The sequence below is a fragment of the Cynocephalus volans genome, chromosome 2, assembly GCF_027409185.1.
Source record: "Cynocephalus volans isolate mCynVol1 chromosome 2, mCynVol1.pri, whole genome shotgun sequence".
Taxonomy (NCBI): Eukaryota; Metazoa; Chordata; class Mammalia; order Dermoptera; family Cynocephalidae; genus Cynocephalus; species Cynocephalus volans.
The window spans coordinates 233,568,019-233,593,903 of NC_084461.1; the positions used below are offsets into that span (position 1 = coordinate 233,568,019).

The 25,885-nt window shown below is 46.7% G+C and overlaps 1 protein-coding gene across 3 annotated transcripts; it reads right to left on the reverse strand.

Annotated features, from left to right (window-relative positions):
* Positions 1-1,085: 1,085 nt before the first annotated feature.
* Positions 1,086-21,866, reverse strand: PRXL2A (peroxiredoxin like 2A). Of its 3 annotated transcripts, none has more exons than XM_063086913.1 (6): positions 21,452-21,866; positions 11,796-11,958; positions 9,830-9,921; positions 5,994-6,134; positions 4,805-4,969; positions 1,086-1,828 (listed from the first exon to the last, which is right to left on the reverse strand). In XM_063086913.1, the coding sequence occupies exons 2-6, from the start codon at positions 11,938-11,940 to the stop codon at positions 1,706-1,708; spliced, it is 666 nt and encodes a 221-aa protein (XP_062942983.1). In that variant the 5' UTR covers positions 11,941-11,958; positions 21,452-21,866; the 3' UTR covers positions 1,086-1,705. The 3 variants fall into 3 exon arrangements, with proteins under 3 accessions (XP_062942983.1, XP_062942981.1, XP_062942982.1); XM_063086911.1 differs by having other exon boundaries at positions 11,796-11,975; XM_063086912.1 differs by lacking the exon at positions 21,452-21,866 and adding an exon at positions 16,597-16,612.
* Between the last annotated feature and the right edge of the window lie 4,019 nt (positions 21,867-25,885).

Genomic DNA, 25,885 nt, shown 5'->3' on the forward strand with positions numbered 1-25,885 from the left:
CCACCTAATCGTTTTACTCACCAAAATAAATCTTTTATTTTTTTCATACCTTCGCCCATCTCCAGCAGGAAGTAGCTTCAGAAGAATGAGACCTTTGCTCCTTTTCCCTTCTTAAGCTCAAAAGGCAGAAATAATAGATCTGCAACATAACCAGCGCCATCTTAGACAAGCCCAAGTACAAAATGGCGCCATCCACCTCCTCCCCTCCCCTCCCCCATTCTCTTACAAGAAGCCTCATGGTTTCAGAGAAAATGAAACTTTTGGCATCCCTGCATGCTCAGAACTCTCCATTCCCGTGACCTAACTCAATCCCCACCCCGGAATTACATCACCAGCTCTTGGCGCCAACATACCATATAAGCTCTACCACCCCCACACCTGGTGCTGTCCCCTATTTTCAGGGCAGCCCTGAGCTGTTCTCCATTTCGAGTACAGCCCAGCAGATTACTTTCTTTAATAAAGCTTGAACGGTACCCAGCATCTCAGCTCACTTTCTTTCAGTCACCACCACTTAAGGTCAGACCCAGGCACCATCTCAGTCCTGAACCACTCGCCCCTACTCATTCTGCATACTCAATCCCGATGCTCTTCCACCTTCCCAGCTTTACTTCCAGCCTCAGTCTCCATTCTTGCTTTCCTGGATAAACAATGAGTCCCTTCCTCCTGGCTGGGCTGGTCCCCTGGATACTCTTCTCCCAATTTCCACCCACACCTTTCAACTTCTGGGCCGATTTGGTGCCTTGAACAGACTTCCCTGGGGCACAGCTCCCCTCACGGCTCTTGCTGGCCTCATATTACTCACATGACAAAATTCAAATATAACAAATTAATGAACTAAGTTATATTTCATTCTATGTCTCTTCTCCTCCTGATTTATAAAATTATGCTAAAAGACCAATAGGAAAGCAGGTATCACTTTGAAATACCAAAATCATTTCCCCACGAAAGACAGCAAAATCACTAACATGAATGATGAGATTAAATTTTTCTGGTCATTTTCAAACCTCTTAGATCACTAGAACTAGAAGAGTCCCCCCATCAATCCCATACCAATAAAGAATACTGATTTTTCACTTTCAGCCACATTATGGTAAATATTTTTATTTGTTTTATCAGAAAAACTTGTGTATACAGGTAACTTCTGATGCACAATTTTATTAGAGCCAGAGGTCATCATTTCTTCTAGAAAAACAATTTCTGAGATTAGAATGGAAGACACTGAGACATGAGATTCACTTTATAATTTGCCTTTATCCAACCATCCCGGAGCATATCAATTTGAGAATGACATTATATAACAAGCTACTAATGGAAAACATACAAGCCAAAAATCTTACATTCTCTAATCTTCAAGTCAATCATCAAATTTTTTAGATTTTTGAGGACATAAAAATAAAAATAATTTCAAATAATAGCAGTCAAATACCATAAACAATTGTAATGAGATGCAGTGGTCAACTTTAAACCTTGTATTTTTCAGGTTTTAGCTAAAATAATCCTCACTAGATTTTTAGGTTTTTGTCAGTCTTGTTTTTAAGCTATTTTGCCTTGCTGGCACTAAAGAGAATACAATATTAAAATATGTTAATAATCCATACTGAGAATATGCTATAAGTGGGTTTCTAACTCCTTGGAGACACAAGCAGAAACAATACATCCTACAAAGACAGGTGAGTGCCCCTGGTTATCCTTGAGCTGGGCAGTTTCACATGGTCATTTTTTTCTCTGAGGCCAAAGTCTGTGGTTTGATCTTCCTAGCAGCTTCAAGAACAGAAAGTGGGTTTACTTTGTCTCCAAATTCTTTTTCTCGGTGCTCGAGCAGAATGCCCTAAAAGGAAAGAAGAGGAAACGTCAGTCCGCATTCTGAGTTGTTCATTCATGAGACAGACACTGAGCGCCAGCTGTCTGCCAAGCCCTGAGCTTAGACAGCAGAAAACATGGATATGAATCAGGCCTGGTTCCTGCCTTTGAGTTGAATCTTTTGGGGAAGGTAGACTGGGAAGGCCACAACACAATATTTGGATTGTATAAGCAGCACTTTGGGATCTAGGAGTCAGGAGTGATTAATTATGACAAGGGCCATCAGGGAAGGCTTCCCAGAAGATAGAGCATAAAAGGTAACAAGGATGTTTACAGGTAGAAATGCAGGTAAAAGAACATCCTAGGTGATGAAAACAGAATGAAGCTAACACAGAAAAGCCTGTAGTTATGGAACTGCAGCTAGGAGGTCAGACTTTGGCAGGTGCTGAATGACCATCTGAAAAGGCAGACCCCATCTTTCCTTTAGTCCTCCTAAGAAACTGGAGGCTACTCATTTCTTTCTTTTTTTTTTTTTTTTAAAAAAAGATGACCGGTAAGGGGATCTTAACCCTTGACTTGGTGTTGTCAGCACCACGCTCAGCCAGTGAGCGAACCGGCCATCCGTATATGGGATCCGAACCCGGGGCCTTGGCGCTATCAGCACCGCACTCTACCGAGTGAGCCACGGGCCGGCCCGAGGCTACTCATTTCTGATACTGTGAAGAGAAATGCACCAAGACTGAGGATACCCCAAAGTTACCCTACAGTGGTAAAAAAAAGATAAAATAACGTGTTTGATATCAGCATCAAGGAATCCTTATTAAAGAGTTGTTTGACGCATTACATCTAGGAACTCATTTCAAATTAAAAAAAAAAAATCTATATTGTGTTACTATTTATACAGACTTAAAAAAAATAAAAATTCCCACCACACTGTGGTGACTACAGAGAATATCAGGAATTATATTTACTTGCTCAATAAAGCATAGCTTAGACAATTAAAAAAAAATGAGGAAGAATATACAAGGATGTGGGCAAATGTTCACGAAACATTGTTAAATGAAAAAAGAACATTTAGTTTAATAAGACACCACTTTCTAAAATATAACAAAACAAAAGGCCACTCAGTTCTGTTCCAACCGGTTGTCGGTAGTGATTGAGTTCACAGGATGTCTCTGCCTACCTTCTACTGTTCTGCTGTTTCCAAATTTTCTATAGGGCACACAAGCTACTTCTTTAAAGAATATTATTTGTTACAAAGGAAATCCCCACTGAGCGGCACCTGGCACAGTGGAACTATTCCCAAGAAGAACCGAGGTAAGTCCTGAAGCTCGGCCAGCCCAATTGACCTTCCACCAGGGAGGACGAAGGCCAGGAAGTCCAGGGCATACCAACAAAGTCAAACGACACACCTAGCAACACCTGGAACATGCCAGCAGGGCCCATGAGCACCAGATGAGTCACTGCCAGGCAAGAAAAGGCTGGCAGCTGCGCCAAGCCCTGCCCTGGAGGCCACAGGGAGGCAGACGTGGGAAGGGGTCAGGAACCCCAGTCCAGAGTGGGAAGAGGATGGGAAACCCTCTGGGGGAAGTGGCCTGTCCGAGTGTAAGGACATCTGGAAGTGGTCGGTGGGAACCACCTCCAGAGAGGCCATGTGCAGGGGCAGGGCAGGGCCTCTGGAGCTGGATACACCCGAGTTTCTGGGTTTCATTTTGTTGTACCACTTACTGACTGTCTTTTGCTGAGTTATTTCATACCTCTAGGCCCATTTCTTTACATGTATATGGAAATAAAAATACCTAATATACAGACTGGTTGTGAGGAAGATATGAGATCATGTGTTATGAGCACCTGGAACAAGGCAGGCACTCATTGGCCGCCATTATCACTAAGACATTTTGGAATATTTATCAGAAAATTAGCAAATGGGTTTATGTTAGATCAGACACCATTTTATGATAAATTCTAATACAGACAAGCAAGGGCAGTTACCAAGGCGTAAAAGGAAGAGATCAGAAATAAAGCTTAAAACCCAAGGATTTCTATTCCTGCTTTAACTTCTCCCACATTGGGAAAAATATGCAATTATCAACATTAGTGAGATCTAACAATGCAGACTAACCCTGTCTTTCTATAGAAAGAAAACACTTTCTATACTTGTTAATGTCATACACAAGATTGGCAGAGAAAGGCCTAGAAGTCGGGACGCCAGTCTCCAGGTCCTCCTCCCGTGACCTGTCTGCACCCACCAGCTTCTGCTGGCACTGCCTTCCAGGGCAGGCAAGTAACCACAGCTCGAGGCTGCCCACAGTCAACGTGGAGCACCCACCCACCTGTCTCTTAGGCCCAGAGACCTCATCTCTCCTTTCCACACCCTCCCCTGGGGTCCCCATGCTGACTCTGGAGTCTCATAACCTAGGCCCACAATAGCCTGTCCACAGAGGAACTGGCTACCTCTCCGAAGCCAGCCCTGACACCAAGACCCCCACAGGGAAAAGCATGGTCCCCCTCCTATGCCTCCTTGCCCCTTCCCCTAATTATGTCTGTTTTTTTCTTTCTTTCCTCCTCACTTTTCTCTATTGTCCATCCTCAATGGCCTGAGAACACTGCAAGGGAGTAAATTTACAAACAGAATAAAAACTATGCTTTTGTTCGAGCACAGAAAACATAACTTGAAGTCAGAAAACCTGGGTTCGGGCCCCAACAGTGCCACCGATGAGCTGTGCTCCTTGGTGCAGTAGCTCATCTCCTCTCAGTCCAAGTTCCTTGTCTGCAAAACGATCAGACTATCTCACGAGGTGGCTGTGATGAGTGTGTAGATTCAGGTGTGAGGTGCCAGCAGAGAGCAGATGTGTGATAAAGGACAAGTGCCCTCCCGTCCCTTCCTCAAGTTCTCCGGATTTCTAAAAGAAAGGCTGAGAGACCCCAATAGGAAAAGTCAACTCCTCCCAACCAGCTCCACAACAGACACTCACAGACTCACAAGTAAACACTAAGAATTTACCTGCTTTCCTGATCCCACCACAAAAACTCCCCCAAGGATGAAGCCTTCGCCTTCCAGGTTTCCAGAGAAGCCTCCATTCCAGGCCCGGAAGAAGTTGTACCACACACCCAGACGGATAAATCCCATAAACATCATCTTCCGTCTCTGGGGACCATAAAACTTCTTCTACGAAGTGAGAAAGATAGACTCCATATGAGTAGCCTGTACGCCTGCCTTCCCCAAGGAGGAAAGGTCCCCAACAGGGCATTTGTTCTCAGGCAAAGACCCAAAGCCTGCTGGTGAGTGGCCTCTCCCCAGCCCAACACACACAGCTCCCACCCAGGACCACTCTCAACTGTCTAAGGAAACAGAGAACCTGCCAGTTCTGGCTCTAACTCCAAGGCAGGCCCAACCTAGGGAAACAAATTCATAGCTTTCAATGCCGACTCTACCTTCTTACTAGTTCTTGCACGTGACAGGTTGGTAAAAGTGCTACATTCTGCAGACGTGGTAGTAGAGGGGAAAGAGATACAGCTGCAATGAATTAGGGGAGGGGGGTCTGTAACAGGGCCCCTGCCTGCACGGTGCGAGAAACCTGATGGGGTTTCAGCTGTTTCCTACCCTCCTGGGTCACTATTTAGGAAGGGCTTAAGTATTACAGATGCTGCTTGACTTCTGATGGGTTATGTCCCAATAAATCCATCCTAAGTTGAAAATATCATTATTTTGTCAAAGGGGCATTTAGTACACCTAATCTGCCAAACACCATAGCTAAGCCTAGCCTACCTTAAATGTGCTCAGAATGCTTACATTAGCCTATAGTTGAGCAAAATCATGTAACACAAGCCTATTTTATAATAAAGTGTTGCATATCTCATGTAATTTATTGAATACTGTACTGAAAGTGAAAACCAATTGTTGTATGGGTGCTCGAAGTATGGTTTCTGCTGAATGTACATTGCTTTTGCACCATTGTAAAGTTGGAAAAATCTTAAGTCAAACCATCATAAGTAGGGGACCATCTGTAACTGATGGGACAGCTTTTAAACGTCTGATCACGTAGGGCTGAGAAAGCCCCTACAAGCCCTGGGAAGCTGAAGGGAAGGCCAGCCTCCAGCTCCGTGCCAGACATGCCCTGGGCCACTGAATTCCCCACAGCCGAGCACAATCCCCACCAGTCTGTGTCTGAAAGGCTCACAGCCAAGTGTACCTTTTCATCCAGGAAGATTTCTCCTTTGAAATAAGGCTGGAAGTCCTTCACCTCAGTCCTGATCTGCTCCTTCACCACCGCATAGAGGGGGACGCCCAGCTCATCCAGCTTGGGTTTCAGGGAGGACAGGTCTGCAGCCTCCTGCAGAAGACATGGAGATTCAGGGACATGAACTCTTGTAGCTCTGTAGCCAACAACCTAACTCTTCCTTATGTGCCCACTGCACATAAAGGAACAGAGGCAACAAAATGCCAGAAACAATTCAGGCCTGTGAGGTCCAGCACACTCTTGTCCCAGCTGGGCACAGGCCTCAGTATAGGGTGTCAGGTCCCCTCCTCAGCCCAACCTCGTCTTTTCCATGGTGGGAAGAGAGGCTAGGCTTCTGGTAGTGGTGTCCAAACCATAGCCTGGGAGCAGCCATAACCAAAGTACTACACTCAAATATTCCCTCCACTCCCACCCAGGATGCTGTTCTCCTCTCTCATTCCCCAGCCTCTCCCATGCACGTGACCAAACTAGCACAGGGGCCCATCAGACACCCTCCACTCTGGCCACGGGAACGGCTGCCTCCGCATGTTTGCTCAGTAGGTTCCCCTCCTTACAATATCCCTCCTTCTCTCTCCAGCTCAAACCCCAGCCTCTGGAAAGGTGTCCCTGTTCTAAAAAGGTCTCCCTAGTCCAGCCTGGAGTGAAGCCCCACTTCTCTGTGTATAGCTCATCTTCCCTTCCTGATGACTTTTTCTGTACTGAGTCTGCATGTTACCACTAAATTGAGTGTTGTCACTTAAATCCCCAAATGTGTCTCATAGTTAAAAACTATGTCCTCCATGTCTTGACTCCCTTGGTGCCTGTAACATGGCTGGATATATAGAAAATACTAAATAAGGTGGAAAGATATGAAGGTGGGCAATGGGGAGAATGCAGCTGAGATGAGAAGTACAGACATCCTGGACCCTCATGAACTGTGTGCTGGATGAATAAACAAAACTGCAGGAGTCATGGTAAGGCTTCGACATTAAGAACAAATTTTTTTCACATTTGGTGTCAGAATTAGAGCCTCAGCAGGAAATCCTTTTAAATGCAGCCCACGTGCCTCTAATACAAACACACTGCTGTATGATAGCAACTACATTTAATTTCATTTATTTTCTAGAACAAGAATGAAGCAGTATTGATTGTCTGAGCTTCTGTATCAAGAGCTTCAGTGACTGGCAAATTTTGCCCTAGAGCAGAGAGGACAACAGTGTCTGATATGGCCAAAGACCACCTGTTTGTGAGATGAAAGGTTTTTTTACTCACTTTTCCTGGGCTCTTTACTCTGGGTATGTCACTGTATAAAGCCATGAAGTAGAAATTGAGTCACAAACCTCCTCCATGGGCCACTCAAAATAGACAGCAATCCTTTTGCAAACACAAGTTTTTACAAAATGCTGTAGAGAATTCATAAAGAAAATGTACTTCACAGGGCCTGGTTTTCCAAAGCCTTGCAGTTTCAAATATTGACCTTGCAAAGGTCAGGAAATTTTCCTCAGGCTATAAAGTCTCTGGTGTAAAATAAAGAACTGTAACACAGCGAGGCTGCTGGCTCAAAGACAGACTAGTTACTGATTGATATGTAAAGTTACTGGGAAGCTGTGGAGGGAGAAGGAATGTTTGCTAAGATCAAGCTTTTGTTGGTGGATCACTTAATTGTCTAAGAGAATGTCATCTGACTTGTTTTTACTGAATGTTAGCAGCTTCTGTTGTTAAACTTGTTGAAACTATGTCTCTTCCTGTAACTTCTGGGGCTGGAGAATAAATGCAGGAAGAGAACCCTAATTCGGGGTTAATTTCCCAAGGAAGGAATGCCTCTCACTTGAGGGTTCTGGGGGAGATTAACCATTTGGGTACTTCTCACTGCTCAGAAGAGATGGGCTTTAAGTAATCCTTTGTGGCTCCATCACCCAGGGGAAGTGGGGTGACAAATCCATGGGGGCAAAGAAACAAAATGCTCTGTCAGGACACAGACCTGTGCAGAGGAAAACAGGTTATAATAAAACAGGGAGAGCTGCTGGGTTTTACTGTCTTTGAGAAATCAAGTCAAAATAGGCTTCCATGTTGGTGTTTGGAGTCATCACACATTTGGAACCAAAAACCCTGAGTTTAAACTCCACTTTCTGTGGTACGTGGGAAAAATAATAAGCTCTCAACATGTCCATGTCCTAATACGTGGAACCTGTGAATATGTGATCTTATATGGCAAAGGGAAATTGAGGCTGCGAAGAAATTTAGGTTGCTAAATAACTGACCAGAAAATAAGGAGATTACCCTGGGTTATCTGGGTGGGCCCAATATAATCACAAGGGTCCTTAAATGTAAAAGAGGGAGGCAGAGAAGTCAGTGAATATGGGTGGTCTCTACAAGCCAGAAAAGGCAAAGAAATGGATTCTCTCCTACAACCTCCAGAAAGAATGTAACAGATTCCATTTTGGAATTCTGACCTTCAGAACTGTTTGTGTTATTTAAAGCCACTGAGGGCTGTTTGGTTAGCTCAGTTGGTTAGAGCACAGTGTTATATAAAGCCACAGAGTTTGTGGTAATCTGTTACAGCAGCAATAGAAAATTAATGCACGTCTCCAAGCAGTGTGGTTTTGTTACAACTTCTGTACTTTTGTTTCCTCCTCTGTAAAATGAGAACAACAACAATAAGCTGTATTTTCAAGGGCTATGGTAAAGAACCAATGAGATAAGATGCATAAAAGTGCCCTGAAGGTAAGGCACCGCAGGGCATCATATGCATCCAGCAATGTAAGTGGACTCTTCACCAGCACAACCACACAAGAAGGGCAGAGATCAGCAAGGCTGAAGGGAAGTGCCTCAGGGTCGGGGAGGGCAACCAGAGGAATGAGGATGACAACTTAGTGGCCAAGGCCACTGTTTTAGGAGCAAAGTTGGCTCAAGAGCAGGAGTACTGCCATTCCTAGTTTATTCCCAGGCAAGGCAATGATCTTGTAACGTGTCTTCTGCCACCAACTGGCTATGTGGCAACAAACAGGCCACCAAACCACTTTGGCCTCCATTTACCCATCTGTGAAGTGACAAGGCTGGACCCAAGTAACTGCATTGTTCCCTCTGACACTAGCAGTTTTTGTTTCAACACTCACAATTCCTGCCTTCCCTTGATATATTTTCTCACTCACTGAACAGATGACGACGGCTTCCTTTTAAGGTGTCAACCTGGAGACCACCCAGTCAGTGAGCTCCAAATTTTACTAAGCTCTGATGCCAAATGCACCCAAACTTATCAGAATGACTGAAACCCCACTGGACTACAGATCCAATGCTGACAGCACACAGCAAGGTGGCAGAGCTACGATGATCAAGAGTGTGTCTCTCAGCTGTCCAAGATGGACTGCAGGTAGGTCTCCAAGAAGGGGCAGACAGGCAGGTCTGTTCTAAAATACAGCCTTGAAAAGCTTCCCCATTTGCTGCAGCTTCATCACAGATGGGGACTGACCATGACTAAATCAGGAGCAATCCAGACACCTCCCTTCAATAAGCATATGTCTGTGCTGAGCGGCATGAGCATGAAATTGGACCTGGTTGCTGCCGTCGATTAAATGGGAAGACAGTCCAGGACACAGATGGTATATTAGGTGAAAGGCTTAGGAGCATCAAAGGAAAGTCAGATGTGCTGCTAACCCCAGTAGGAGATGGCGAGTTGTTAAAAACACAAACACAGCATAAGCCAAAAGAATTACCAATAGCAAATAACAGAGGACAGACCAGTGTTGGAAATGCACTGGCCCCCACTTGCCAGGATCCTTTTCTCTGAAAAGATCCTCAAATTCACTCACCTCTCGACAGAGGAAACAGCCTGGCCTCCGCACAGCCATAATCACAGCTCCATTCTTTTCCCATAGCTCCTTTGCTTTGAAAGTCCTTGGTTCTGAGGGAAAAGAAAAGGAAATTCAGTATCTTCTCCCAGCTCAGTCCAGTTCAGCCTAGCCGAGCCCAGCTCAGAGATCAGCCCTGCTCCAACTCCTAAGCAGCTTGTGAACTACAGTAAGCCAAGCTGACATTGGAAACTGGGCCTAGCTGAGGACCTGGACAGGTATTTCACAAGTGGGAAAAGGCAAATAGGAAACAGACAGAGAGTATTCATCTTCTTGAGGAAAGTTAATAAAGCTTAAGGATTCTATTGTATACCCCAAATTTCCCTCTCTTATAAAAATCTATTTTCAAACTCAAACATTCCAAACTGGGACATTTCTAGAAAATAGCAGTTTACTTTATTGCTGGTATCACCACATACAGTAATAATCCTTTAGGGCAGAAACATGTCCCAAAGTGAAAAAGTCTTACACTCTGATCAAAGAACCCCCACTCTTAAAAATATATTCAAAGGAATGAAGTCAACAGAAGTGTAAAAAAAAAAAGGTAACCCCAAAATGTTAACTGCAATATTATTAATAGAGAAGGTAGACCATTACTAATAAGGAAATGCTTTGTGGTAGTAGAGAACTGCAGCTCAAGCCTGGTTCTAAGGTCAGACTGACCTTGAATCTAGCTGTGTGATCCTGGGCAAGCAATTTTTCCTCTTTGGACCTCCGCTTCCTCATTTGTCAAATGCAGATATCTAGAAATCTAGCTCCACTCTGGGCTGCAGGGAGTATTAAAAGTTGAATATAAAAGTGCTCACCAGTGTTTGATAATACAGAATTAGTGAAAGGCCAATTAATATAAACCCTTATTATTTTAGTACTTCCCAGAGGGATTCATGTTCCTGCAGGACGTTATGTGAAAAAAATTTAAAAATTAAAAAAAAGGGGGAGGGGGCAGTCTGTAATTGAATGAGGCCGGGAAACCCTGGGTTGAACAAAGCTTAACAGGTCTCTCTCTGCAGGACTTCTTAGTCCCTTACTAAACTGGCCTACCATGAATCTGTAGTCACATCTCCTGCCTTCCTTTGACAAGCTTCTTCACTTACTGAACAGATGATGGCTTCCATCTGGGAGGCTAATCTGGATAACACACAGTCAGTGAGCCCCAACTTTCACCATTCGAACGCTCCTGCCACCCTATCAGTAGAAATCTTACTAAGCTACAACGCTAACACTGAGAACACATAGCCAAGTGGCACAGCTACCATGATTGAGTGTGTGGCTCTCAACTTTCCATGATGTACTCTAAGTGCGCCCCCAAGAAGAGGTAGACAAGCAGGTCTGTTCTAAAGTGTGACCTTGAAGAGCTTCCCATATGCTGTAGCTTCATCTCAGGTAGAGGCTGAACATGGCCAAATCAGTAGCAATCTAGACATGTCATTTTAATAAGCACAAGACTGGGCTCGGCATCAGGAACATGAAATTGGATAAACAGTGTCCCTCATACTTATTTGACTCAGGAAATATTTTTTTGGTGAAGATCCCACAAGCCTGGAATTCTTCGAAACACACTCTGGAAGAGCTGGTTTAGTAAATGATGGTACAATAATACTAAATATTACGGAGCAATTTATCATTATAGTCAGAGAAACAATAGAGAGTGAAAGATGCTTTTGATAAGTAAAAGTTAAAATGTAAAATACAACTGACACCAAGATCATAACTATATAATAATATGTGCACATGGAAAGAAATATGCTAAAATAAAAATGATTGTTGCGTTAGGGTAATGAAATTACTGGTAATTTAAGAAGTGCTATTACATTTTTCCTAATGTTATATTGCCTTTACAATAAAAAAAAGAGTTGAGCAAAAAAAAAAAAAAGCCTGCATCTCAGTGTCTCCAAAAAGTACTGAGACTGGTGGGGTCACTGCTTACCCTTCTCCAGTGTTTTCAGGTCTATATCCTCCAGATACGCCAGTGCTGCCTTTTGGGGCTTGGACAGAAACACGTCTGTGTTGGCCAGGAGCAGTGCTAAGGCAGCAGCCCCCAGGGCTCCCGCACCAATGGACCACATCCCCATGGTGAAGAAACCTGGGTCCTGGAGGAAAGACATTTCTGGAGATTGAGAGGAAGGAAGAGGTTACTGCTCCCACAGAATAGCTGGAATCTGATCTCCCGTGCAAGGCTCTGGCAGGGCAGCCGGCCAGGAGGCCAGGGGAGGGGAAGCAGCTGCGCCAGAGCCTGGGCAAGAGCTACTAAGCACCTGCTGCTACACAGATACGTGGAGGTTCCTGCCCGAAGGAGCTCACCAGTGAGTCATGAGTGATGACAGACTTCTCAGGTGCTTCTCTGGCTGTTCTCTCTCCTCATGCCCCAGGTTGTGGTGCTCTGCCATGCTGTGTCCCCTGGCGGCACATTACTTCCTGATCTCCCTCCTCATCATTGCCTGATTCTCCTTTACAATCCAAGCAGCTCAACTATTGCCTCCCTGGGTAGGGGCACCTTTCTCTTCTGTGATGAGAGGATACTTAGAACACAGATCACACTGCTTTGTTACCCTGTCTTTTTCCTCCTCTTTAGTTTGAGAATCCCCCAGAAACAGGGACCTATTTTATTCATCAAGCCACCAACCGGCACCCAGCAGGGGCTCACTCATCCTAGGCAGTCAATCTCAGTCAATCTCAGTTTTTCCCAACTGAGAATAGCTTTATTTTTTATCATTACAGAAACAAAATAGGCTCATGGTATAAACAAAACAAACAAAAAGCAAAAGGAAAAGAGGCAATACGTAAAATCAGAGTCAATAAAAAAGCAAATATCCTCTGGAGCCTACCACCTAGCGTATAATGCGACATCTTTTCTCCTTTGAACAGAACCGCTGAATGAGTGGGAGTAGAGCCACAGAGAGTAGGCCTCATGCCAGAAAGAGCAAGGTGCCATGGTGTCTGCTTCAGAGGGGGCCAGGCAAAAGGTGTTTGCATAGGGTGGGGACTCTGCAATTGAAACAGAGTTCCAGGTGGGTCTTGTCAGAATCCAGCCTTGTCCACAGTTTGTGCAGGGGTGCCTCACTAAGGCCTCCTCCAGCTGGAAAGCCTGTGCCCCTGGGTGGGAAATCCTGGAAGCAGCCCACCCTGTAACAGCAGCAGGTACCTTACCTAGCCTTCCTTCTCCTGACAACCACTTATAATATTATCCTCCCATTTGGCCTGAGCTCAGGCCATGCTAGGATCTGACTTATCCTGGTCGTTTCCTCCCTAAGTACTTGCTTGATTCTGTGTGCTTAGATCACTGAAGATAGGCCTGAGTGTTTGTTGCCCAACCAGACCTTAGCCCACCTAATCGCAGACTCAACTCTCCCCTGTAGAACTTGGACAGGAATAGATTTCCCCAAAGGATCAAGCAAAGGCCTGGAAATGCACATGTCACTGCCAAGGGAGGGCGGGGGTTGTGAGGGTTGCACTGCAGTGAAGTGGGGGTGGGAATGATAGGGGTGACAGCTTGGCGAAGGGAAGGATAGCCCAGACTAGCTTTGAAACCAGCCAGAGAAGTTCAGATTTGAAATAAGAAATAAAAGGGAACTTCTAGGCAAGAGGGGAACCAAATGAAAAGGCGTTTAAGAAAGACGAATTTGGCATCTATGTACGTGGGAAGAGGAAAAAAGCAGAGGTCGTTGCTGTATGTGTGTACTGGGGGAAGGAGTGCTGCTATGGTCTCTGTGACGGGAGGGACTCAAGCTGGAAGAGAAGTTTCTTAAAACCTCACTACTAAAAATGTGGTCAGTAGACTGGTAGCACTGGCATCATCTGCAAATGCAGTCTCACGCCCCACCTCAGAACTAAGGAATCACAAAGCGCATTTAGTCAGAGTGGCAGGCAACTCATAAGCACACAGGAGTCTGAGAAGCACTGCCTTACAGCAAAGAATTCAGGCCTTTGTGCTTGGTTGGCCATAAGCCACAATACAAAGTACCACCACGAGGGCAGGCTGGCCTTGGACAGCTGGGTCCCCATCAGCCCCAGCTTCTGCTCCCCCAAGCTAGTGTGGGAGGGTAGCGACAGTCACAGTGACAAGCACATCTCCACACCTCTGCCTGGAATGTCCTACCTTGCTCTATTTTTCAAGACTCAGAGGCCTCCTTAAGAAGCTTTCCTAGATGTTCTGCCCATCACCCAGTCCCACCAGCAAAAGATGTTTATTCACCCCCTCCTTAGTCATGTGCCCAAACCACACCCGTGATCCATCCTTCTGATGTGCCTGACACACTGATCCAAACCTGTCTGATCTTTCTCCTTTAACTCTACGCCCAGCACACTGCATGTTTGGTACACAGTGGGCTCACTACAAACATGTGCTGAAATGAATTTAGTAAAATTGAATGATGAAGACTTATGGACGATAGAAGATCTTGGACCAAGCAGGAAAGAACTGTCCACAGGCCTGCTTCCAATTCTTTTATGTGGCAAAGTTACACATTACTAGATTCTAGTTCACAGAACAATTAGGAGGAAAACCACAACTCTCACCTGTGGGCTGTAAACAGATCTCACCAAGTCTGGGACAATTTGCATATCTTTATGCACTCCCCAAATGTCCCTGGATTTCTGACGTCTCTATAATTCAGGAGCACACAGTGATCTCTGATCACAGATTTGATAAACATTTCTGTGTCAGTATGCAAAGACAGGTTTATATTTACCCTCCACAAGGATTTGCTTCAACTAGGACACATCAGTGCATTCAGGAAGTCCAGGGACCCCTAGTGAGCATGTCAGCTCCACACCCTTCCAACACACCCCTGCTGCACTTAAAGACAAACACGCTCCATCTCCCCTCTGCCCATCGACACGCATTTAGGCTGTTTGTTCATGAGACAACAAGGGAATTCAACTTAACTAGACTCAACATTTACTCCAAATATTTATTCAGCACGGACATGTTCAACAAATGGTAATTGGAAAGGATGCAAATGAAATGATACACAATCTTCAAGAAGATACAGGCCTGGTACACAAATAATGGAAAAAGAAGTGGGGAGGTGAGGCATCTTGGGTAAGGTATGAACATGGGCTATGGTAACACAGGGATGAGAGCCAGTCTGGACAGCCACTGAAGCACCCAGAAGGAAGTGGCTTTGGAGCGGGTGTAGAACACAGGAGACAGATGGAAGGGCTAGGCTAGGCCTGGGCTGATTAAGCCTGGGTAGCAGTAGGCTGACTGGGGGCTGATGTCAGTGGTGAAAGAACCCTGAGAATTCAAACTTCCATGTCCCAAAGGCCCCCATCCCTACCTCAAGTTTAAGGGTTGGGGCACAAAATCCGGCTTCAAGACTCCAGAAGCATTGGTTTCCATACCCTAACCCCACCCCTGGTTGTGATTCAGAAAGTGTGAGCAGAGAATCACCCCTCTGGGGAGGTGGACGTCATCCTCAGGCCCAGTGGCACAAAGCTGAGAGAGCATTATCAGCACTAGTGATGAGAGTCAGGCCTCTCCGTGAACACACGGCTTCTAATGGACCTCTAGCAGCTCTCTCTTCTGCCTGGGAGAAGCAATGAAAATTCACTTCACCTGCAGAGCACACAAGTCCAGGGCCTCAGCCAAGCTCTCTGAGCTACAAAGCAACTCCCATCCTGGCATGTCTTGGAGTGTGTACCACTGCAACTTGCTGCAAAGCATGAGCGAACCCTGAATCCTGAATCACAGTTATTTCCATCCACAAAGACAGGTGGGTAGAGGAACCTTTTATATTTAAACAGAACAATGCATTTTCACACGGACCTCTAAGACCACCGAATGGAAAGGTGGGGAGGCCAGTAAGCCAGAGTTTACTTAGTGTCACTTGACACACAAGGCTTAATTTCATTCACTCAACAGTCTTGTGATACAGAGATTATCCGATTTTTTGGCTGAAAGCACCAATGTTCAGAGAAGTTCAGTAACTTCCCTAACGTCACAGAGCCAGCAGGCAGCAGTACTGTGACCTGGACACAGGTCAATAGGAAGACTCCAAAGCTTGCAGCCTTTCTACTATCACACCTTGTCTCCCCATGCATTCAGAAGTGGGTTGCTGGAGGTCAAAGGGTATGATCCCCTTTGTCTTAAAGAAAAGTGTGAAAGATCAACTTATATTTTTAGTCATCAAATACAGACAAACCATGTTTACTCTAAAGGAAATTTACCATACACCAGATGTCCCTTCTTCCTCCCTTTCTATTTCCCTTCCCTTAAGGCAAAGGTCAGTTTCTCTGAAAAAGAACTGCAAAGTTGTTTACAGAAGAGCCTGCCCCCACGTAACACAGCTACAGCGTTCAGTTCCCCACTGTGGGGCTTCTGCCCTCTCCCACAGAAGGTGAAGCAAGATAAGGCCACAAACAAACAACAGCTGTGGCAGCTCAGAGTGGCAGCTCTGGTCTGGAAAGAGAACAAGGGGTGGACAGGGGAGACCCAGCTGGGCTCCCTAGACCAAGCTGGGTCAATGCCTCCCCGGGCCCCACTCCTCAATTCCAGAATGAGTGAACTGGATGAAGTGAGTCCTAAGGTCCCTAAACCTCCCCACTGACATTCTATGAGTCTAACAAAAACAGCTCACTTTGGGGTCCAAACATTCTTGGTTCCTCATCTGAACCCCCCACCATGACCTTGCCCATCTGTTCCCAGCTTTGAGACCCTGTCTCTTCCCTAACACAAGGCCCCTTATCGCCAGCCTCAAGCATTTCAAACCTGGGAACAAGACACTCACCATGCACAGCATCCACAGCCCCGCTTCTGCGAGCAGGCGGGCGTGTGAGCACGCAGAGGGGAGGGCGGGAGGTGGGGCTCCGGAGTCCCGCCTACGCCCCTAAGCTCTGTCACTCCGGAGGCAGGACCAGGCCACCCACAAACCCTGGGGCTCGTTCAGCTGCCAACAGTCAATCTCCAGAAAACATCAAATGGAGAGCGGCCAAAGCCCCTTAGTCCTTCAAAAAGTTGAGCAAAGTTTTGAGTCATTCGCAGTCGTGCAGACCATAACATTTCCCAAGTGCCAACAGACTCCCTCTCTGCTATCCGGTGCAGACAAATGAAGCGAAGCCCTTAACACAGCCCATATGTCACACTAACAGAAATGAAAGGAAGATGTCCCTTTCTCCACAGCTCCTTGTGCAGCCTGCTCCCTTGCCTGTTCCTCACCCCATGCCCAGGTGGTACCCTCACCTCCCGTCTATTCTTTACCTCTCTTTGCTTCCCCTTCTTTTTCTGCCACTTAAGTGGCTTTTCTCAACCCACACACTCCCTTCCTGGGGGACCTCACCTACTTCTTATACTTCGTCCACCACATTGGTATTGACCTCCAAGTCCCTAAAGCTGCTCCTGACTTAAAGCTTCCACATGGGAGTTTTGTAGGTGTCCGTCCCTGTTGCACCATGTCCAAAACTGACCTCTAAATTTCTTTTCCAGAGTTCTCTAGCTAAGTGCATGACACAAGCATCCAGCCAAATGCTCATGCCAGAAACTGGAGTCACATTTAACCCTTTTTGCCCTCGTTGCCCACACCTAATCAGTCAGGAAGTTCTGTCCATCTTATAAAACATGTCTGCTACTCATCCTCTTCTCAACCTCACTGCTACTATCCAAGTCCAGGCCCCTATTATTTTGTACCTAGCATACTGTAAAACCACACAACCAAGTTTGGTTTGGCTCTAGTCTGGTGCAGTTTTCTCTGTGTTGCAGCCAGAGTGATCCTAACACATCGCAACCTGACCACATCCTTGCCTTGCTTTCAGACTCTCACTAACAATGAACTCCTTAGCACAGGGTCCTCCACAGCTTAGTTTCAGCCCTCCGTTCTGGCCTTTTCCCCTGCCACTACAGCGCCCTCACCAGACCACTCCATGTGCAAGGCTGCACTGGTGCTCATGTTTCCTTTCCCCAGAATGCCCTCCCTACCCACGCCAACTAGGTAAATGCCTACTTATTTGTAAGGCCCAGCACAAATTACACTTTCTCTCCAAAGCCTTTCCTGAAAGTCTCAACAACTGAGTCCTCCCTCGCCTCTGATAATATAGCGTGCCTGGAGGTGTGAACACACACACACCTCTGCACACTGCACAAATGAACTTTTACTTGTCTGTGTCCACTATATAGTGGCACAATCTGAGGACAGGGGCTGTTGTCTTATTCATTCCTGCATCCCCAACACTTAACATCCCCTGGTAATTAGTATGCATTACATGTCTAATGAAGTGATCCGAATTTTACTCTTGAAACTCCACAGTGACGCAGAGTTGGAACTAACTTATAGCTACCCAATCTCAGCTCAATACAAAAGGTAATTTTAGACAGGGCTGGCTTGATGTTCAAGACAACACTGAAGCTTGGGGCTTAGGTGACCTTAGGTTGGGTCCTAGCTCCACTGACAAATGCTATGAAGACACACTGGGCCTGGGTCTCCTCATCTGTGTAGACAGAGGAAGAAACTAGAAATTCTATGAGGTCGTCTCAGCTCTGACATCCAAAGACCCTAAAGCACCACGTGACTGCAACTACAGGGATCTGATGTCCAGAAAGCCACTTGCGGGCCTGCCAACACTGCTCTCCTGCTGGGTGCGCACATTCTCACTTCCTCCTTCCCCAGGCCTGACTCCTGCTTGTTCAAGGAACTGCCTTTTGGCAAGAACTGATAAAGTCATAATAAAACACAGTATCAGCACTGGGTGGGTTAATTAATTCCTGAAACAAGTAGAGACAGCATGTATTCTAAACATCAAGGGTACACCTGCCCAGCCCAGCCCTGCCCAGGGAATCCTCCCTCCTCAGAATGAGCTGGCCTGAGGCAGAGGCAGGGGAGAAGTAGGCAAGGGGTGCTGAAGGAGACAAAGGAAACTAGGAGTGCACATGGGCCTCTTTGCCTCGGGCCCCCAGTGAACAAGGCTGGAAAGAATGTTTCATCTTCTCTGCTCTCCTCTGTTCCCTCTCCTTCCCTAAGAGCTCTAGTTCAGCTCTTCCTTTGCGGAATAAATGAGGAAACTAAGGCTCAGATAAGGGGCTGGCTAGTCCAAGGTCGCATGGGCAGGGCAGGTTGTCAGTGGCTATGCTGGAACTCAGCTCTGAGTCTCCCAATTCCAGTCCATGACTGTTTATCCTGCATAGGATACCCCAGGTCCCAGGCAGCCAGCCACAGGCCGGTGGCCTCTAAGGAACAGTGTGAAGATCAGAGCACAGGAAGGGCTGTCCTGCAGGTCCTCAAGCCTGCTTTTTGGCCTCAACCTAGCTGAGAGTAAGACTGTTCCTGAACAGGGCCCGGGAAATCTGGTGCCTGGATGGGAGTAACACACAAGGGCCTGGCAAATCCAGAGAACACCAGCTTTTCCCAAGCCCAGTCCTTGGCAAGCAGCTTAGAAACCAAAGTCGAATGTTTTTTTAAGGGTCACATTGCCCATTCTCAGCTGAGAAGCCATTCTGCACCTCTCCTCCCCATAGTAACAAGGCCCTGTCAATTCTGGATGATAAAGAGACAGCCTGAAAACACCTGTTAACATTCTGATGATATGGGCACCCAGGGCCCATAAGCAACAGCAGACGCCCTGCCACCCACTCTTGTCTTTAAGTACCACGGAACTAGCCATTTGCAACCAGCTCTCACCTACTTGCCTCAATTTCCAACTCTCAACTCTACTTCTTGCATTGACTGTCTGCCTGGCTCTGGCCCAGCCCTCCTCTCAGATGCCAGACTCAAAGTTCTGAACAGATGCTGACAGCAGAACAAGAGGACACAGTCAGCAACTGGGAAACTTTGAGACGTGGCTGAGGGTGAGGAATGTTGGGGCTGAGAGAGGTCCTTTCCTCTAAGTGACCCTGAAGCTGCAGAGGCCTCCAAAAGATCTAGCTATTCTGCTCCTGACTTGCACAGCCTCCTGTCTGGGCTCAGAACACCTGCTCTATCAAGTTATACAGGAGTGGACAGAAGAAAGGCAAGGGCAATACCACAAAGGGCAATAGGCCGAAAGACAAAAATCATGGGTTCTCACACTTTGAGAGGTCACCTTGTCCCTCTGAACCTCAGTGTCTTCTTAAAAACAGGACACTTTGAAGGGTTGTTATAAAGAATATATGAGAAGACCAATGTGAAACACAGTACCACACGAGAGAATTGTAAGACAGCATTATCTTTCTCTTTGCAGGGCTCAGATTCACTCATCCTCCTATGAGAGCAGGACAGACACAAAACACTCAACTTTTCCAGCTGTGTCACTGCAGACCTTCTGGGTGGAAATCCTAGGTCTGGGGGGAACCCTGGCTTGTCTCATCCCCTCTGGCCTCTCTGCCAACTCCACCACACACACTCCATGCTACTCCCGTAGCAGCCCAACAAGAGCACTGCCCAGTTGTAATCTCCCTGTGCCACAGGCCACTGAGCTCAAAGGTGAGGCTGGTTCCCTCTGCAACACCTCTGGGCAATTCTTGCCACACTAGCCTCAGCAGAGGGAGACTTGGAGTCTCTGCTCAACATTTCAGAAAGAACCAAGTGTCCAGCTGGCAGGAGAGCTGCTTTTATTTCTGAGATACTAACAGAGCCTGGGGCTTTGAGCCCTAGAATTCCGGTTCTAACTGAGCTTTCTGGGAGCACCCTTTATATGACACAAGCTGATGAGACAATCATCAGAAACGTCTTTTGTACCCCTTCAGGAGCAATGCATAAGGTCTCAACTAAATGGTATGCCCTTACAAAGGAAGGGAACATGGGAAAGGCCAGACCAAGAATAACTAAGATCTAACTCTAATTCCTACAAGTTGTATGAACCTGGACATGGCACTGCTTTACATCTGTAAAAGGGGAATGACTGCTGTATTACCTTCTACACAGCTGTAAGAATGAAAGGATTAAATGTGTAAGAGGTGCTTTGTAAGCCATCTGACAAGGAGTGCCATAAATGTAACTTTTACTCATTCCTATTCAGTGATTACCCCAAAACGTTATTTGTGCACAGAATGGAGCGTTTTCTGATGAATGAGTATCTTCTAAGGAGTCAGGGTTTGCAGCCAGAATCCCAATTCTCAGTCTCCAGGGCTGGGCCAAAGCAGGAGCATCCAAGACTATCTAAGCTGGCTCCATGGCAATGCTTTTCAAAATAAATCCTAAGTAATTATTTTCTGTTTTAAAATCATCTGCCAGGCTCAAAAGAAAATACATTAAAATAAAAAACTAAGTTGAGGTCTGGGTAATCGGGCTGCGGAAACAGCATTCGGTGGTAAGGAAAAGAGGCACAGTATCGATGGACTGGAACCTCAGCCCGGCTTCTAGACTCCCCAGGGGTGCTCCCTCGCCACAGTCCTTGCCAGGCTGTGCCTTAACTTCCCTTCCCTTGCCTCTGACCATCTCCACCACGTCCTTCGCCTTCCTGACCCTGCGACAACCCCGTGGGTAGATTGATTGATTGGTGCCTTATTCACCTTTTCATTCCCAGACCTCAGGACACTGTTTGGAAATTCACACATGGGCTCTTCCCAATTTTAAGCCAGGAGTCTGTAGCCTTTGGGGGAAGAGGGGACACAGGTGCCTCATTAAACACAGACCCTGCGATCACAGTCGTGGACGGCCAGGTCCTTTAGGTTCTCACCTCGGGCTGGTCCGCTCGCCACCCCCGGGGCTCAGCCTGGGCCCGGCCTTTTTCTCGGTTCTTTGTCCCAACTACTCAGGCAGGTCGGGGGGCGGTGGAGAAGGGGGTTCTTCGCCCGTCACATCAACGCCCAGTCCCGGCCTCGGTCTTCTAAGCCCGAGCGCGGGTGTTTCCGCCGACTGCGGTGCGCTGGGGCGGACGGAGCGGCGGCGCCCGGTGGGCTCACAACCCGGCGTCTATCTGCCGCGCACTGCCGCCCGGCCCTGCCTCAGTCTCCTCACCTGCGCCGCGGAGGACCCCGCCTGCTCGGACGTCAAGCGCCTCGCAGAGCCCTGCGTGCGCAACCAACCGCGGGGCTTCCCTCCCGCCCGCCGCCCGGGGTGCCCAGAAACCAAGTCCTCTCCGGCCCGAGGGTCCCAGGGGCGGGCCCGCGCCTGCGCAGCTGCGCCCCCGCCGCCCCGCGCGCCTCGCCCACGTGACCCGCCCGCCCTGCGGGAGGAGCGTCGGCCCCGCCCCCGTCCCGCCTGTCGCGGGCGCTGTAACCCGCCGCGGACGCCGGCGCGCCGCTTTGGGCCCCTTCTCCTGCCGTGCTCTGTCCTCCGCGAGCCGGTGAGCGTAGGCTCCTGATGCGTTCTTTTTTGTTTTTCCCCCGACACGTTCTTTAAGGCTCTGCCTGGGGCAGAAGGAGGCTCTGAACCTCCGGAACTGGATCTAGAAGCACCAACCTGCCCCGTAGCCGAGGCTGTCAGCGTGTTTTTGAATAGTGTTTTGGATGGCTTTTTTTTTTTTTTTTTTTTTTGCATGGGGATGGAGAGTCTTCAGGTTGAGCGCCCCTTAAGAAACAGACACCATCACCCCACATTGCCTTTCACCCCAAAATGCCGGCTAATTGGTGAGAGAGTGGCGAGCGGCGGCCTAAGCCACCGGCTCCTGGAACGGTCTGCTCCTCTCAGACTGAGCAGCACCGGGGCTAGTGTGCCCCACATTCACTCATCCATTGTTCACTCCTGTACTCCTCATGCAGTAAGTGAGTGACTCACGACACAGGACTCGAAAGATCAGGGGGAAAACGGAAGGCCTGTCACAGGGCAGCGTGTGAGGTAGGTCACAGGTGGTCATCTGCCCGCAGTGCCTTCTCCCGCTTCACGTGGGAACCGCCGACTGCTGTGCAAAGTCCAAGGGCTTCCCTGATTCCCCTCTCTGACTTCCCACGCAGACTCCATGTTCCATGTAGACTTTTGCCAACACTTGGACCCGTAGAACCTATTCAAGGGCTGTCTCCCTAACCAGGGTATAAGTTCCTTTGCTTCACCTCTGGTACCCCAGAGCCTGGTGCAGGGTCAGAACCCAGACGTACTTGGGAAATGTTGTGATAGAAAAGTGTGGGCCTAAATTGGGGGTGCTGGGGGAGGGAGAGGATAAGAGGTGTCAGCCTGAGTGATCATGCAGTTTTCTTGCAGGAGTAGGCATCTGATTTGAAGACCAGAAAATATTTGGTATGGTTAGGTACAATGTGGGTGTAGTAAAATTATAGGCAATTTACCTCCAGTGGACCTTTCTCACTCCTCCCTCATTTCTCTTTACGAGGGGAAAAATTAAGAGGAGGGGGAGAAGTCTCACTCTCCATCCTGAAATAGGTTTGCAGAGAAGGCCACTTAGAACTAAAAGGGAAGCGCTGTCCTTGGACGTGGGCCCCAGAGACTGACCATTAAAGACAGACCTATTCAGGGGGTGGGGGTAGCAGAATTCCGGGGTGGGAGGTGCCTGAGGCTTCAGCTATGGTATAATTACTGATCAAATGCAGAAAGCCGTAATTATATTTACACTTCTGTAACATTCCCAAAGCTCTGAACTTCAAAATCCAAGCTAGATCTGATAGCTAATTAATATGCTCCTCACACTCCCGAGTTTCTTTTTGTATAAGAAGGCACAGGCTGAACTCATTAAAAAACAGTCATCAGACCAGAGAAATAAGTTATGGGTAAGCAGGCACAAGAAAACTTATTTACAAAGCTCAAGGATTAAAAAACAAAGAAAAAAAACCCAACCCAAACAAAAAACTTGAAAAATAAACCCAAACTCCCCACCCACCTGCCAAGTTTTATTTTTATTTTTTTTATTTTTAACATTGATTGATTGATTGATTGATTGATTGATTGATGGCTGGCCAGCATGGGGATCCGAATTGCCAAGTTTTAAAGAGAAAAATAATTCTAGTGTTTTAAAGACCATAGAATAGACTTAGATTTTGAATTTAAGGGGGTGGAAATTAAGTTTGATTACAAGCTTTGTGACAACTTAGACATGTTACCATCTTGACGGGCTGGGAAACTTTTCTGTTCCTCACAAATTCCACAGGTCAGGCAGAAAACATTACTAGCAGGAGGCAGATTTGGGTAAAGATTCGTGATTCTTTCAGCATCACAGTACCTCTAAATTCAGCTGTGTGCTTACTCAGCAGTGACCTAAGCCAGCAGCATAACATGATTTTTAAGCTGATGGCCCTGCAGTGTCTGGGCTCAGTGGGAATAGTTCAGGAAACAGCAATCATCGAAATGAAAATTAAGCAAAAATTAGTGTTTAACTTCATTGTCTTAGGCTCAGATTCCCCTTGTAAATCAAATGAAGATCAAGAATTGTACGTGAATCACAAAAATAGATGTCCACAGATTTGCTCCAAATATCTTTCCTACTTGCCAATATCCCTGAATTCAGCTCTTTCTTATTTTTTACAATAGAAAAATGCTCTGCTTCCACAGTGTGCTTCACAGCAAAGTCTGTAGGGCCATCTTTCTAGAGCCCTCCATACATGTGTCCAGTGGTTTACCAGGTGAACCAATGGCTGATTGAGGGACGGGATCATTCTGCTCCCAGGTTGGGGGAGCAGGACTGCCTTGAGTGTTCTCACTCATCATCATTTGCATTTCCAACTAACATTTACTAAGCTTTATTCAGTTAGGAAGCTTTGGCTTGCGAGTAACAGAAAACCCAGCTCAAATTGCTTTGAGGTGATCCTGTGGTTCAATAATGTTATCAAAAATCCAGGTTCTTTTGCTTCTCTGCTCTGTTATCCATGTGATGACTTCATGTTAAGGCTGATTCTCCTGTGGTCATAGGATGGGTCCTAGGGAAAGGAGTCAGACTAAGGAGCAAACAAAGTCTGGAGTCTCACTCTAATTGGCCAGTCATTGTGGCCAGCACTGCTGCATTCTGACTGGTTTAAGTCTGGGTTAGTTCCCATATCATATATCATTGTGTACACACTTAAAAAGAAAAAGAAAAGTGAAATAAGCTTGTTAAGGTATTTGTATTAGTTTCTTGTTGCTTATAACAGAATACCTGAAATAGTAGTTTAGGAAAAAATGGAATTTATTTCTTACAGTTTTAGAGGATGGGAAGTCCAGGGTCAAGGGGGCACAGCTGGTGAGCACCTTCTTCTTGGCGGGGACCCTCTGCAGAGTCCTGAGGCAGTGCAGGGCATCACGTGGTGAGGGAACAAGAGTGTGTCCCTGTGCTCTCTTCCTCTCCTTATAAAGCCACAAGTCCACTCCCATGAAAACCCATTGATTCATTAACCCATTAATTCATGAATAGATTATGTCATTCATGAGGGCATGATCCATTCACCACTTAAAGGCCTCACCTTTCAAATCCCTTAGTCGGATTACCCTCTTAATACTGTTACAATGGGGATTAAGTTTAAATATGAGCCTTGGAGGGAACAAACATTCAAACCGTAGCAGTGTTCCTTAGACATCCTCACATTCAAAGTCTAACTCTTGTTTCCCATATTTAGACTCAGAGTCACTGATGTCTGGATTTGTCACACAGTATTATTCTTTGGCCATCAGAAACATTGGTGATGTAGCATTTCTTAAAGTGTGCTCCATGTAGTCTTTTTTAAAATTTATTTTTTAGTAGCATATTCATTATTATAAATCATGCTTATTCTTTATGCCTCTTATCCAAACTCTCCACTTCCCCTTCTCCCCCACTGCAATAACCATAGATTTGTTCTGTGCATCTGATAGATTAACTGTTCCTCTGTCGGTTTTGTTGCCTAGATGATCTGTCCAGTACTGCAACAGGTGTGATCAAGTCCTCCCCCTATTATCATAAATCAGATGCTTCTTCTATTACTCTGGAGTGTGCTTTGAGGAGGGGGAGGACCTCTTCCTTTTTTTTTTTTTTTGGGTTCTGCTGGTGCCTCTCCTTGTGTCAATGCAGTTCAGAGTCTGGCGTGCCATCTGCACAGTGCCTGTGGCTGCTGCTACTGGGGCATCCATGGCAATTGCAGTGGCTATGGTGGGCTACCCACATGGAAATGGTGTTTTTTGTGTGCTCTTTACCTCGTTGTGGCAGGGTTTGGCTTCCCCCGACTCCATGTCTCGGGCCCCTCGAGGCCCTGGGGTGGTGGAGGCAGCTTGCTTAGTT